Source organism: Episyrphus balteatus, chromosome 4, assembly GCF_945859705.1.
Source record: "Episyrphus balteatus chromosome 4, idEpiBalt1.1, whole genome shotgun sequence".
NCBI lineage: Eukaryota > Metazoa > Arthropoda > Insecta > Diptera > Syrphidae > Episyrphus > Episyrphus balteatus.
In genome coordinates this window covers 17,434,810-17,450,093 of record NC_079137.1, presented here as the reverse complement: position 1 = coordinate 17,450,093, position 15,284 = coordinate 17,434,810, and the positions used below count along the sequence as shown (strand labels likewise).

Genomic DNA, 15,284 nt, shown 5'->3' with positions numbered 1-15,284 from the left:
GAAAACCGTAACTGACTCACTGACTCACTGACAGATCATCAAAATTATGGAGACCTTCCCGCTATAGTAGAAACTTGAAATTTTACATGGTGATAGGACTTGTGGTGTATAGAAAGGAAAAAATCGAAAATTTGAGATTTTCAATTCAGGGGGCGTGGTAACCACCCATTTTCGCCGAATTTTCATCAATTATTATAGAGCACTTCTGATTATCGTAGAATCTTGAAATTTGGTAGAATGGTAGAGCTGGTAGTCTATACAAAGGAAAAAATTTAAAATTTGAGAATTTTAGCCAGGGGGCGTGGCAACCGCCCATTTTCACTGAATTTTCATCAAATATTATAGAGCACTTCTGATTATCGTAGAATCTTGAAATTTGGTAGAATGGTAGAGCTGGTAGTCTTTACAAAGGAAAAAATTTAAAATTTTAGAATTTTAGCCAGGGGGCGTGGCAACCGCCCATTTCCGCTGAATTTTCATTAAATATTTTAGAGCCCTTCTGATTATCGGAGTATCTTGAAATTTGGTAGAATGGTAGAGATGGTAGTTTATACAAAGGAAAAAAATTAAAGTTTGAGAATTTCAGACAGGGGGCCTGGCAACCTCCCATTTTCACTGAATTTTCATCAAATATAGAGATTTTCAATTCTACAGCCATACCTTGCAAAAAGTAGTGAAATCACAACAAAAACATTACTGTTAAAAAAGGAGCCAAGTTCTCCTATGTTGAAATTATGCTGGCACAAAAAGTACTTAGATGTAAAAGTGTACCAAGTTCTAAAGTTTGGGTTCAAATTCGTATCAACAAAATTTTGATTGTTTACTTGGCAATTTTTTGAAATAACTTTAAAAATCGATATTTAAAAGAAAAATTGTCAAGTAAACAATCAAAATTTTATTGATACGAATTTGAACCCAAACTTTAGAACTTGGTACACTTTTACATCTCAGTACTTTTTGTGCCAGCATAATTTAAACATAGGAGAACTTGGCTCCTCTTTTAACAGTAATGTTTTTGTTGTGATTTCAATTTCAAGAAATCACTTCACTGCTGGTATAATTTCCAAACAAATGTCTAACAAAAAATATGACATTGGTCAAGTATGTTATCTGACTTTTAAATCTATGAATGTGTGAGTGATTCTGCTTCTGATTCTGTTTTTAAAACCAGAAGAGAAATTCTCTTTTTTCAGAATCAGAACTGTCAGTTTTGCCCAATTGAACGCATTCAGATTGCTTTTTTTGCTTCTAGATTGCCAATTAAAAACCCCATTACTTTTTTAACCAAGAGCCCTGAGAAAAAATTATATTTTTTTTAGCTCAGCTCGCTCGTTGAGCTCGATATTAACTGAGCAGATCGAGCGAGCGCGGTTAACTTCATTTTTATAGAATGAGATAAAAATAATTTTAAGATGGAAAAACTCTTGAAAGAAACCAATTTTATAAACAAACACGGGTCGTTTGAACGCGACACTACTCGAAGTGTCTTGCACTCCATATGTTTTGATGCAGAAATGTTCCTTGGGGTCTAAATAGTAAGAAAAAAGCTTTTTTAAAATTTTCTATCGAGCTATTCGTTTTTTATGAGCTTAATAAGTTATGAAAAAACGTACTTTTACGTACTTTTTCACACGTTTTTGTTAATAACTCTGTTAATAATAATGGTAGAAACTCAAATAATGGCTCTATTTTTAGAAGAAATATGCCTCTTTTTAACGGCATTTCAATCAAATTAGTGGCATTTTTAGATCTTCAGATATTCGAATCTAAGTCCGTTCATTTTTTCTGCCCAATTCGATTTCACTAATCAAAAAGTTTTTTTTATAGAAGTCAGGGTATACTTTTCTAATGGTTTTTCGTATGCTGAACTCGAATCCGAAGTCAAAAAATTCCATCACATCAAGTTTTTGAGATATTACCGTTAGAAAATCAAAAATACCCTTTTTTAACAGTTTTTGAGGTTATGTCATCTTGCGTGATAATTTTTTATAATAACATTTGTAGCGGTTTCTTAAAGAACTGAGTTTCTTCTTTTAAAATCCGTTTAAATCATTTCGATATCGCTTTTCTTCTCCCAGAAATCCTAAAATCAATTCAACATGTTTGGTGAATACTCTCTATGAAAAAAATCTTATGTTCGTTTGGGTTTCATGGCAAATCGCAAAAAATTTTTGCATTCCTAAGTTTTTTGGTTAGTCAAAAATTTTCTTACCCATAAACTTACCAAAAAACTTAAAGGAATGCAAAAATTTTTTGCGACCCCAAGGAACATTTCTGCATCAAAACATATTAGTACAGGAAAGATAGACTTTTTCGTGGAACGAAATACAGGACGGCTGAATTTTTCAAATCTGAAAGAGGGGTATTAGAAAAGCTTAAGTCCTGGTTTTCGGGACGCCACCCCGTGGCGAAATCCGCCGTTTTGGAAAACGCGAATCACTCTATATCTCCAAAACTATGGGTCCTATAGAAATGGTTATCTGACCAAAGTTATTGGAAATTTAATTATCTTTTTCTTTGTAGTACATTATTTTTCTGAGCGGGCAATAGTTTTGAGGTTATGTTGTTTTAATTTATTTTTTTCGGTTTTTCAAAGATTTTATTGTTCCCGGTATCAGCTACATGATTTTTTAAAAAGAAAAAGTTACAGACCATCAAATTCCCAATAATTTGGTATATTTTTGAAAGTCATGCGATGTATAAGTTGAAAGTTATTGATATGAAAACTATAATCGAAGTGCAGGAAAATTAGTAAAAAAAACAGGCATTTTGTGGAACAAAATACAGGACGGCTGATTTTTACAAATGAAAGAACGGTATTAGAAAAGCTTAAGTCTTGGTTTTCGGGACGCCAACCACCTGGCGAAATCTGCCATTTTGAAAAACGTGTATTGGTTACTTAAGGGGTAATAACACCTTGTAAACCATGAAATCGAGCGTCATTTTCATCGACGTATAAAACAAAGAAGAAATATTATTTTCTTTTGGTGTTTGTTTAGTTTAATTAAGTATATTAATAGGTAACAGAATAGGCTAATGTTAAATTTTTTAATGATGTGAAATTTTTTAAATGGCGGTGTAGTTCAGGATGATAGTAAAATCCTGTGCTCCCATCGGGCGACCAACTAACTCCTACAGTTTTTAACCGATTGGGCTGAAATTTTGTGTGGAGCTTAAAAATACTATTCTCTAGTGAAGTACGATTTTTTTGAAATATTAGTTTTTAAAGAAATGGCATTAGTTTGAAAAAATTATTTCATTCCAAAAACAAAATTCGTTGAAAAAAAGACTATAAAATCGTTAAATTTTAATATTTAAAAAAAATCCTACGTACTTCACTAGAGAATAGTATTTTTAAGCTCCACACAAAATTTCAGCCCAATCGGTTAAAAACTGTAGGAGTTAGTTGATCGCCCGATGGGAGCACAGGATTTTACTATCATCCTGAACTACACCGCCACTTAAAAAATTTCACATCATTAAAAAATTTAACATTAGCCTATTCTGTTACCTATTAATATAGGGTAAAGTCGGGTGATATGGCACCACGGGTGATATGGCACCCTTTCAATATCTCCCACTTAGTGACTTCTTTTCAAAGCAAAAAGAGCAGAAAAGAATTCAGTCTGATGTAAGCTATCAGTGGATGCATTCGGATCCGCAGTAACCGTTGCCACTAAAATTTAAAAAATGGACAAACAAAAAAGTGAGTTCAATTTGGGCGAAAAGTTTTTTTGTGTAAAATTGTTGTACGTGTGGTTCCAAAAGTATTTGACGCAGAGGGTTCATTTTAACACAAAAAGAACGGTAACGGTTATATTCTTGTGTTTGCTCATTACCATAACTAAGCAAACGTGATTATTCGTGTCATTGGAAAAAAACAGAAGTGTAGTCAAATGGGGGATATGGCACCCAAAAACATCGGGATATATGGCACCGGTGCCATTTCCCCCGCATCTACTTTTGAACCTATTTATTTTTCAACTGACAATTGTATTTACAAAAAACTTCAGCAAACCAGGCCAAGTGGACTAAAACACAGATCACAGCAGCCGTTGGAGCTGCTGAATGTCAAAAAAAAAAAGCAGGACCTAAGCATTTTGCGATTCCCTTCACACTTCACTACATTGAAAAGGCTTCTTAAATGACCAGAGCCTAAAAGTTTGATAAATAGTTTTCAGATTGGCTGAAAAGTGCGGAATAAGGGAGTAATCATAATGTCACTTTTGGTCTCATGATTCATGTACGTCTTTTAAAACACATGCAACAAGTGTCACAAAAAAATATCAAAAAGAAATAGGGTGCCATATCACCCTCCATTTTTTCAATCATGTTTTTTTTAATGTTTTTTATTTTTGCAAAAAATAACAAGAAATTATCTTTGAATTGCACTTATCTACCTATTTTGTATTTAAAAAATAGTTTTAAAATAAATCCGCTTTTGTTTGAAATAGATGTCTTCTTTATTTCTCAAGTAATAACGAAAAACGAAAATGGGTGCCATATCCCCCGACTTTACCCTACTTAATTAAACTAAACAAACACCAAAAGAAAATAATATTTCTTCTTTGTTTTATACGCTGATGAAAATGACTCTCAATTTCGTGGTTTACAAGGTGTTATTACCCCTTAACCAAAGTTGTAGGTAGGTAATATAAATATTTTGCACTCTTTTTTAGCGAGGACAACGCTTTTGAAGTTATGTTGTTTTATTTTCTATTTTTTCGTTATTTTTTTAACTTTTCTCAGTCTCTATGATGAAACATAAGAACCATTAAAGTTGTAGAACATTAAATTTCTATTAATTTGGTATACTTTTGAAGATTATATGACTTTTAAAACCAAAGATAAGGAACTTTAAGAGCAATCTCTCTCTTTTTCCGGTTAACTCGGTTCGGTTGATATGTAGAGCACAAATAAATTGACTACAGCGCAACCTACAGGGTCCAATTATAACACAAAACCTGTCTGGGGCAAACCTTATCACACACACAAAATTTCACAAAAAATATCCAGTCATTCGACCCCAAATACGGATTTTGAATTAAACTTGACAACAGCGCCACCTACCGGGTCCAATTATAACACAATACCTGTCTCAGATGGACCTTATCGCACACACAAAATTTCACAAAAATCTATTCAGTCTTTCGACCCAAAATACGGAATTTGCATATACATAACTTGACAACAGCGCCACCTACCGGGTCCAATTATAACACAAAACCTGTCTCGGATAGACCTTATCGCATACACAAAATTTCACAAAAATCTGTTCAGTCATTCGACCCCAAATACGGAATTTGCATATAAATTGACAACAGCGCCACCTACCGGGTCCAATTATAACACAATACCTGTCTCAGATGGACCTTATCGCACACACAAAATTTCACAAAAATCTATTCAGTCTTTCGACCCCAAATACGGAATTTGCATATACATAACTTGACAACAGCGCCACCTACCGGGTCCAATTATAACACAAAACCTGTCTCGGATAGACCTTATCGCATACACAAAATTTCACAAAAATCTGTTCAGTCATTCGACCCCAAATACGGAATTTGCATATAAATTGACAACAGCGCCACCTACCGGGTCCAATTATAACACAAAACCTGTCTCGGATGGACCTTATCGCACACACAAAATTTCACAAAAATCTGTTCAGTCATTCGACCCCAAATACGGAATTTGCATATAACTTGACAACAGCGCCACCTACTGGGTCCAATTATAAAACAAAACCTGTCTCGGATGGACCTTATCACCCCCACCAAATTTCAGAAAAATCTATCAAGTCGTTTAGAAGGAGTAGGGTCACAAACAAACGCACAGGAGAATTATATATATAAGACTAGCTGACCCGGCGGACTTCGTTCCCCCTTTTCCAAGTTTTATTTCCAATTTTTGATTTTGTAATGTGTTAACCTTTTCCCATTACACATAGGTACATACATATGTAAAACTGTTTAAAATATTAAACAAAGCAAATCATTTGTTTGACAGCTATTACAAATTTTTATCGGAATTTATTCAACCAATAAAGGTTATATAATTCACAAATATACAAAAACTGGCTCTGGTTTCACTTCTTATTTTTTTTTTGCAAAAAGTGCCTAAGTCGATGAATCCCGCCTGCCATTATAAAAAAATATGACTCATTCTCCCTTTCTTTTGTGAAACTGTTAATGATTTGTGTTTTGCACCAGAGGCCTGGAATTCCAACACCAAGAACGATCTTTTTACTTTTTTTTTGTTTAAACAACCTGTTTTCTTATGACGTTATCACGTAAAATTATCGTCCGTAAACCGACTATACAAACAACCATTGTTTTTGTTTTGTTGACTTTCGTTTTAACTTCCAAAATTTTTATTTGCGGAATGTAGCATCCACTTTCAACGCTCATTTTTAATCCACTTTAAAAATAGTATTCTCTCTCTTACATATTTTGGTTTCATTGAAGTTTGTATTTGTTCGTTTCTAAACCGTTACCGTGTGAGTAATGTTGGAGCCAGTAACCGAAACAATAGCAATAGGATAAAATCTTAAAAAAAAACGATTAAAAATGAAAAGATTTCGTCTTAATTCTATTCATACATACGTCGAAATATTTCTTTAAAAAAAATAAATCATTTGATTTTTATGCGGAAATTGTATTAATGGTAGTTGAAACAACTTAAACAAATTTTAAGATGCAGTCATAAATTTAATTGAGATATACTGATGGTAAACAATTTTCTTTGCGGGACTAACATTTTAAAGAGTTAATTCATGTTTGTTTTTATTACCCTTGAATATGAGCGATTTTGAACCCCAAATATTGAATTTGCTTATAACTTGACAACATACCAGGTCCAACTATAAAACAAAACCTGTCTCGAACGAACCTTATCACACACACACACACACAATTTCATAAAAATCTATATCTACTGTCATTCGGACTTCAAATATGGAATTTAACTATAACTTGACAACAGCGACACCTACTGGGTCCATACCACACACACAAAATTTCACAAAAATCTCTCCAGTCTGGTCAAAATATGCAATTTTTCTAAAACTCGACAACAGCGCCACCTACCGGGTCCAATTATAAAAAAAAAACCTGTCTCGGACGGACCTTATCACATAAAAAAATTTCACAAAAAATCTGTTCAGTCGTTCGTTCAAAATATGAAATTTTTCTATAACTCGACATCAGCGCCACCTACCGGGTCCAATTATAAAACAATCCTGTCTCGGATGGACTTTATCACATACACAAAATTTCACAAAAATCTGTCCAGTCGTTCGTTCAGAATATGCAATTTTCCTACAACTCGACAACAGCGCCACCTACCGGGTCCAATTATGAAACAAAACCTGTCTATGATGGACCTTATCACACCCACCAAATTTCAGAAAAATCTGTCCAGTCGTTTAGAAGGAGTAGGCTCACAAACAAACGCACAGGAGAATTATATATATAAGATATTGTGGTACACATATTTTGTTTTAAGTCAAACGTCCAACTTTTATATTTCTATCATAGAGACTGAGAAAAATTAAAAAAAAAACGAAAAAATAAAAAAATAAAACAACAAAACAACAAAACCTCAAATGTGTTGTCCTCGCTGAAAAACAGTGAATGCACAAGGAAAGATATTTATATTACCTACAACTTTGGTTAAGTAACTTATTCGCTCAAGCCAATAGTGTAGTAGATATAGACCAATTCACGTTTTTTAAAATGGTGGATTTCGTCAGGTGGTTGGCGTTCCGAAAACCAGGACTTAAGGTTTTTTAATACCCTTCTTTGAGATTTGAAAAAATCAGCCGTCCTGTATTTCGTTTTCAGATCAATAACTTTCGACTTATACATCGCATGACTTTCAAAAATATACCAAATTATTAGAAATTTGATGGTCTATAACTTTTACTGTTTAAAAAACTATGTAACTGATACCGGGAATGATAAAATCTTTAAAAAACCGAAAAAAAATAAATTAAAACAACATAACCTCAAAACTATTGCCCGCTCAGAAAAATAATGTACTACAAAGAAAAAGATAATTAAATTTCCAATAACTTTGGTCTGATAACCATTTGTATAGGACCCATAGTTTTGGAGATATAGAGTGATTCGCGTTTTCCCGAAAACCAGGACTTAAGCTTTTCTAATACCCCTCTTTCAGATTTGAAAAATTCAGCCGTCCTGTATTTCGTTCCACAAAATGCCTGTTTTTTTACTAACTTTCCTGTACTATATGGAGTGCAAGACATTTCGAGTAGTGTCGTGTTCAAACGACCCGTGCAAAGTTGACATTTTTGACAACTTATTAAAAAAAAAATTATATCGATACCTTCCCGTAAGAATGTATTAAGCGAAATTTTTAAAATTGTTCAGGAAACGCAAAAAACAAAATTATTCTGTGAGGAAATGTATGGGCTGCACAATTTTGTTTTCTCTCTAGTTTCCTTTTTATCCTACATGATAGAACAACCAAAATGGTACCAAAACGTGGCGCTCAACTTATAGTATATTTCCACATCAAGAAGTCATTTTCGAAAAAAATGTCGCTTAATACATTCTTACGGGAAGGTATCGATATAATGACAGTTCCGTGCTCAATTGTATTTCATAAACTGTTCAGGGCGCTCAGGTTGTGCTCAGTTTAGAGCGAGCCCTATTCGCTCAGGTCCCACTCTGTGCCCTGCTCGGGGTTATAAGAAAAACCTGCGACCAAGTCCCTTTACTTCAGAAAATTGTTTTTATTCGGTTTCAGGTAACAACAGCAAAATCATATATCGAAAAATGTAAGTTACTCTATAACTACATACCAAATAAGTCATTAAAAACATGCTTTGACTGTACCTGTAATTAAATCAAGACCATCATTAAGTGGCTATTAAGAACATGCTTTTGTTTTTTACTATTTGTGTTGTGTTAATCTTCTTATACACGAAACATCGTCTGAATTCCAAATAAAATTTAAATACAATTTAAATAAAATCCACCACACCGGTCGGTCGCACGTACCTGTCCTAATGTAGTTATGAATGTTTAAAAGAATTATTTAAATTAAAAAAAAAAAAAATTATCCAGTTATTTGAAATGCAGTATGAATCATTTAGCTGGTTGGCAATTAAACATTCTTAAAATAGGTAGGGTATCAATTTGTTTAATCTACAATACATCAAAATTAAAATGAAAATGTCTATATTATTTTACGAATGCAAAACTTGTACCTTCATGGGACGACATGCATTTGTAATATATATTGGAAGTATAAAACGGTATACTACTGGAATAAATAATAAACAAGAAGCTTCAATTGAGATAGCAAAACTCCATGTGAGTGAGTCACAGATGCGAGAACTCCAAGGAAAACCGCGTTTCGATTTTTGTTTGCTTTCAGTCATTTAGTAAAGTAGATCACATTGGGTTATCAATTGTCAGAACTAGATAGTTCATATCGCAAGAATGATGTTTTTATTTTTTCCCCTTGGAATTCTTTTTTTCGGGTTTATATTTTATCAAATTAAATATGCTAAGCTTAATAAGGCTGGCAATCGTATTTCGGGGCCACCGAATTGGCCAATACTTGGTAATGCACAGCATTTTATAAATATTCCGGTAGAAGATAATATGAGAATCCTTGGAGAGTTTATCAGGAAATATGGTAATACTTACCGCGTGTGGATCGGCCAAGAATTGAATATATTTTTTCATGACACGGAGGATTTGAAAACTATTATGAGTGGCAGTACGTTTTTAAATAAAGCTTCAACTTATGATTTAATGAAGCCTTGGTTGAATGAAGGACTACTTATTAGTAAAGGTGATATTGTGAAGATTTTTGACCGAATACAATTTGTTTATATATTTATTTATTACAGGCAAAAAGTGGTATTCGCGGAGAAAAACAATTACTCCAGCGTTTCATTTTACTATTCTTGAAGAATACTTGAATGTTTTTGAAAAACAAAGTCGAGTGTTGTGTGATGTGTTGAACAAGCTGATGGATTTGGAATCTTTTGAGTTGTATCAGGCAGTCAATAGATATACGATGGATGTTATTTCTGGTAGGTTCTCCGAATCAGCAATTTAAGCAAAAAATCAAAGTCATTCAAAAGTGAAAGTGAAAAACTATGCATAAATAATGGTGGTCTATCCTGGAGTTTCCTTGAGCAAATACAAAATTTATTTTTATTAAGGTTACTGTAGCTGCTATACTGCCCCATATTCTCGTAAAGGCCCTAACTACATTTTTCTTACTTCTTAGTTATAGATCGAAACACTAAATCTAATACCGCAATTTGCATATAAAAATGAAAAAAATTTAATTTAAATGAACTAAGAAGTGATTTTAAATGATGGTTGATTATTAGCTAATCGACCTGTTTTTGGGTTTTTTTTGCGTAACATTTTGTTGGTGCTTTTTTATGGCTTTCAAAATTCGAGCTCTAGCTAAATTTTAAGTAGGATTTTTGAACGCATTTTGTCATTTTGTTTGCAACATTTTTTTCAATACCCATTGTATTTATATTTAGTTAATTTCTTCATAAAAATGTTTTAAAAAAAAAACTGATTTATACTTTATGAATGAAATATTTTTTTTGTAATAATTTTTATTAGACCAAAAACAGATAGTGTTTAAAAATGCATGTTTTTTACTCAGTCTCAGGCTCAGTCTACTGGAACTGGTAGCCGCCAAAAATGGCTTAATTATCAAATCAAAAAATCCGTACGTATGTTTTAAAGATTTTTGACAAAATTCAAGTGAAAATACTCAAAACTGCTAGAGTTACAGTACCATATTATTAGGCCCAAGAGAAATAAAATATATGTTTTTGGTTTAGCTATATTGCTCAATTTGCCAGACTGGTCCAATTTTTCCAACGGTACTTACCATAAACCAAATTGATAAAAAAAACTTACTTTTCTCAAAAATGGCAATAACGGTTTTATTTGAAACTTTTGTGTCATCTGCGGATAACGTTGTACATACGTTTATAATAAAAAATATATTTTTGAACCGATACTGTTAAGTACCTGTCATGGAACTATTTTCTTCATTTCTGACTTAAACTTTGCAACCGGTTTTAACGTTTTATTAATCTTAAGCCCAATTTATTCACACTTCATTAAATTTAAAATCTCCTCTTTTTTGGCATTGTCTACCATCGTAATGTCATGGAAAAATGTTATCTCAACTTTTTTTTTTGTACGAATGCATAACTTGAGATAGTACCTATATCGCAAGTAAAAAGCAAAAAAAAAACATTTATTTTTATGTTCTCAGGCTATGGAATCAATTTTTTGTTTGACAACCTATAAAAAATATATACCATGTGAAAGCTTATTATTTCACTTTTCATATGACGTATCAATTTCATTTCAAAGATGCCTACAAGAGAAGTTAGAATTTTTTAGAGTCAACCATGTCGAATTTCATGACTGAGATTACGGTACTTCCCACACTGGTGGCTGTTCGGGGGGCAACATATCTCCACTGGTGTTTTGAGGTTTTTCGCAAGTTTCTTGATTTAACATTGTGTAGCTTGTAGTTAGTCTACCGTTATGTGTGATATACCAAATGAAAGGTAATTGTATCAGGATGCTCATAATAACGCTTTAATAAAATTTCTATCTGCTCTTGGTCAAAAGTTATAACCTGTTGAATTCTAAAATTTTATTTTACCGTTATCTCAAAATTGTGTTTACGAAAATGATTGAAACTTAGCATACATATAGTCGTAGTCATGGTCTAACATTACTTCATATACTTTATTCCTGTATCTATTAAAGAAAAAACGATAAAAATAAAAAACGATGAAAATCGGTTAAAAACGGTCAAAAAACGTGTTTTTTAAAAACTTGTTTCTTCCGTTATTCAGTCAAAACTCACTAAACGATTTTTGCACATGTATGCATAAGGCCAAAACCTACATGTCCTATAAGTTTTGAACGCTCCAAAAAAAAAGCTAAAAATCAAAAATTACCCAAAAATACCCCAAAAACCAAGGTGTTTTTCAAAAATTCATATTTCGAAACGCAGAGTGTTGGAAAAAAATCCGTATCAGACGCCTAATTTTTTTTTCTCTCATCTTTCACCTGGCATCTTTAGAATTGCCAAAAAAAATTTCCTTTACCCAAAATCATCATTTTGTCATAGCCCCAACACGTGTACAACGTTCAAACAAAACGTTATATAGCTTAGTTTCAAAATTTTTTAGAATTTTTTCTTAAATGTAGTTGTTCTTAAATTAATCTCATCTATCTATAACAAAAAAAAAATCAATTATGTACGACTTCGCGTTTAGATTTTAGCACAAATTTCATCTTTCCGTTTTACCCCTGTTTACGGAATTTTTAAAAATCCTTCATTTGGATTAAGCTTTAGGTTATTATCTTTCAAATAAGCTATAGAATATTTTTGTATCTCAAATAGTTTATTTTTAATTTTTAATTGAAATTTTTTGCCGCACTCCGAAAGTGCGAGAGTGTAACGTTAGAAAATGGCGTCACTTTTTTGTGCTGGCTGCCATGGTTCATCGATTTATAAGACGTAATCACGTCAAAAACTATTGAAATTAGTGGGCATTAGGGTTTGGATACGAATGTCTTCTAAACGGATAAAGCAATCGATTTAATACCAAGTACCTTTTTTCTAGAACAATTGAACCCCTACAAGAAAGCATCTTGTTTCGAAAAGTTTTATTTGCGTTATTCTATTTTTGTTTGAGAATTTTCATTTCACTTCATCAGCATACTAGGCTTGAGGTGTAATATAAGATTTGAAACTCAAAATTTGTACTCCAAAATATTCGAAAATGAACAAAGCTTAAATAAATAAAATGCACGTACTTGCTCTTGCAGTTTAAAACACTTTTATATTAGTTTACTTGTAGATTTTAAGGGCTGCCTCTATATAAAATTGAAGAATTTTGTTGATGTTGGGGAAGAGCCGACATTTAGGGCAAAATTTTGTTAAATGGAAAAAAGTGTTTTTATTTGACTTTTTTTTGAAAAAAAAAAAAATAAATAAAAATGCAGTTTTATTGCAATTGCTTTGAATATTACGTTTGTAAAGTTTAATCAAAATCGTTAGAGCCATTTTCGAGTTATTTGGTATAATTTGAAAAATTTGTTTGGGAGGTACACTTCTTTGACTTTTTTGAGAAAAACTAAAAATGCAGTTTTGTTCTTTACTTCGAATATTACGTCTGCAAAGTTTAATCAAAATCGTTAGAACCGTTTTCGAGTTATTTGGTTTGAATTGAAAAATTTGTATGGGAGGTACACTTTCTAATAGAGACATAAAAAAACAAAAAAAAAACCAACTTTCAGAATTTCATAAAAATCATCTGTACCAAATTTGAAGAAAATCCGTCCACCCGTTTAGGCTGTGGAAATGTGTACAGATGGACGCACAACCGCACAGACGCACAGACGTACAGACGCGTCTAGACGCACGGACGGAATTGCGAGACCCACTTTTTTAGAAAATTGTCTGTGTGAGTATAAGTTTGTATGTTCGTGTCTAGTAGGCAAAAGCTTAAAAAGGAGCAAACAAATTTATTTTGAATTTACCTTATTTTACTTCTGATATTATCCAAATATGCAGAAAGAAAGTTTAAAAAATATTGAATTGGTGCTTTTTTACTATTGCAACTTAAAAAAAGTTTTTGACTCTATTCTTCTTCATTGTCTATATACGAAAATGAGCATATATGCATCATAAAACAGCCATTAACATCAGCATAATAATAGTCAGTCTTGTTTTTTCTGAATTAAAAAAAAATCCCAAAGTTTTGATTTTCTTTCAAGCGGAGAGACACGTGTGGTATTTTCATTGACACACTCTTCCACGCTTGATGAGGTTCTGCCAATTACTGTTGCACCTTGCACATTATAGTTGATTTTTCATTAATGAAAAATAGCGGTGTTATTGTCTTCTCAGGCATAAAAATAAAAAAGGATTAATTCAGAGTCAATCCAACACTGAGTAACTTTTTTGTTGTATTCTTACAAAAGTCTGAACAAAACTAATCAAAAAGGTAAATATCTTATGTATAAAAATGAGTTCGTTAAGTGTGTGTGGCCGATAAACTCGCGTTTGGCTGGTCCGATTTTGGTAATTTTTTGTTTGTTTGAAAGGTATTAATATGTAGATGGTTTGTATAAAAAAAAATAATACCTTTTCTCCCACTTTCACATAGCTGTCAATTTGTACGAGTGAAAAAACACTCTTGCTTTTTAAAAAGTTTAACTAAGCTTTATTTGTAAAAAAATATATTAAGACAGGCTTTCAAAATAATAATTATCGTTTATAGTCTGTGATGCCTGTCAACGTTTGAATTTGCTTGAAGCAGACACTCATTGGGACTCAACGCCTCCTGGTGCATCTGTTTTGTATTCGCCACATCATATTGTTCTCAGTAAATATAATCACATCTTATCCTTCAAATCCACTCGAGCTTTAGATTAGGATTAGATGTGATTAGGAGTAGATACACCGAATGCGCCGTGTGACATTAAATCCACATTTGGATTACACAAATGAAAAAATGTATAATCAAGTTGTGATCTTTATTTAGGACACGTGTTTTGTTTGATGATTGCGAATAAAGCATTAGCACAATTAGGATTGGTTGCTCCAAATTGTGAAGAGCAAGATGTTCTTGATCAAGAAATACTACGCGGAAGGCAATACAATTGCGTTGAATTAAGAATATTTGTGCAAACCAATTCCCGTAGTATGACACTATTATGCAAGGTTTCATCAATCAGAGTTGTGGTTTGTATTTCTTAGATGCACCCGATGGTACGGGAAAAACATTTTTGATATCATTACTTTAAGCATAACTACGATCTGAAAATAAAATAGCATTGGCTCTGGAAATTGCAGCCATGTTATTAGATGGTGGCCGTACAGCACACTCGGTTCTTAAATTGCCTTTAAATATGCAGGTTAATGAAACACCTACAGTACCTTGCCATATTATTAGGGCCAAGCGAAAAAATACAATTTTTTGGTTCATGTTGCTGAATTTTTAAAGTTTTTGTCGAAATATCTTGAATTTTATTTGTCCCATTTACTTGAACTTATCATGTAGATACGGATTGACTTAAAAAAAGTCAAAGAATTCATACTTTTTGATACAAAATAACGTACAATAGGAGATAAGCTCTAAAAGACGTTTCCTATGGAATTTGAATTCACGCCCGGATAATTACCAGACCGGTCCAATACTTAATTTTTTTGTACCGAGGAATAACGTGACATGC

General features: G+C 32.6%; 1 protein-coding gene across 1 annotated transcript in view; it reads left to right on the top strand.

Moving 5' to 3' along the window:
• The first annotated feature begins 9,365 nt into the window (after positions 1-9,365).
• The window catches only part of LOC129920285 (cytochrome P450 4d1), a 28,802-nt gene continuing 22,883 nt past the window's right edge, over positions 9,366-15,284 (top strand). The window contains exons 1-2 of the mRNA XM_056001611.1: positions 9,366-9,831; positions 9,890-10,075. Of these exons, the coding sequence (XP_055857586.1) occupies positions 9,474-9,831; positions 9,890-10,075 (544 nt within the window). The 5' untranslated portion in view covers positions 9,366-9,473. The remainder of the gene's footprint in view (positions 9,832-9,889; positions 10,076-15,284) is intronic.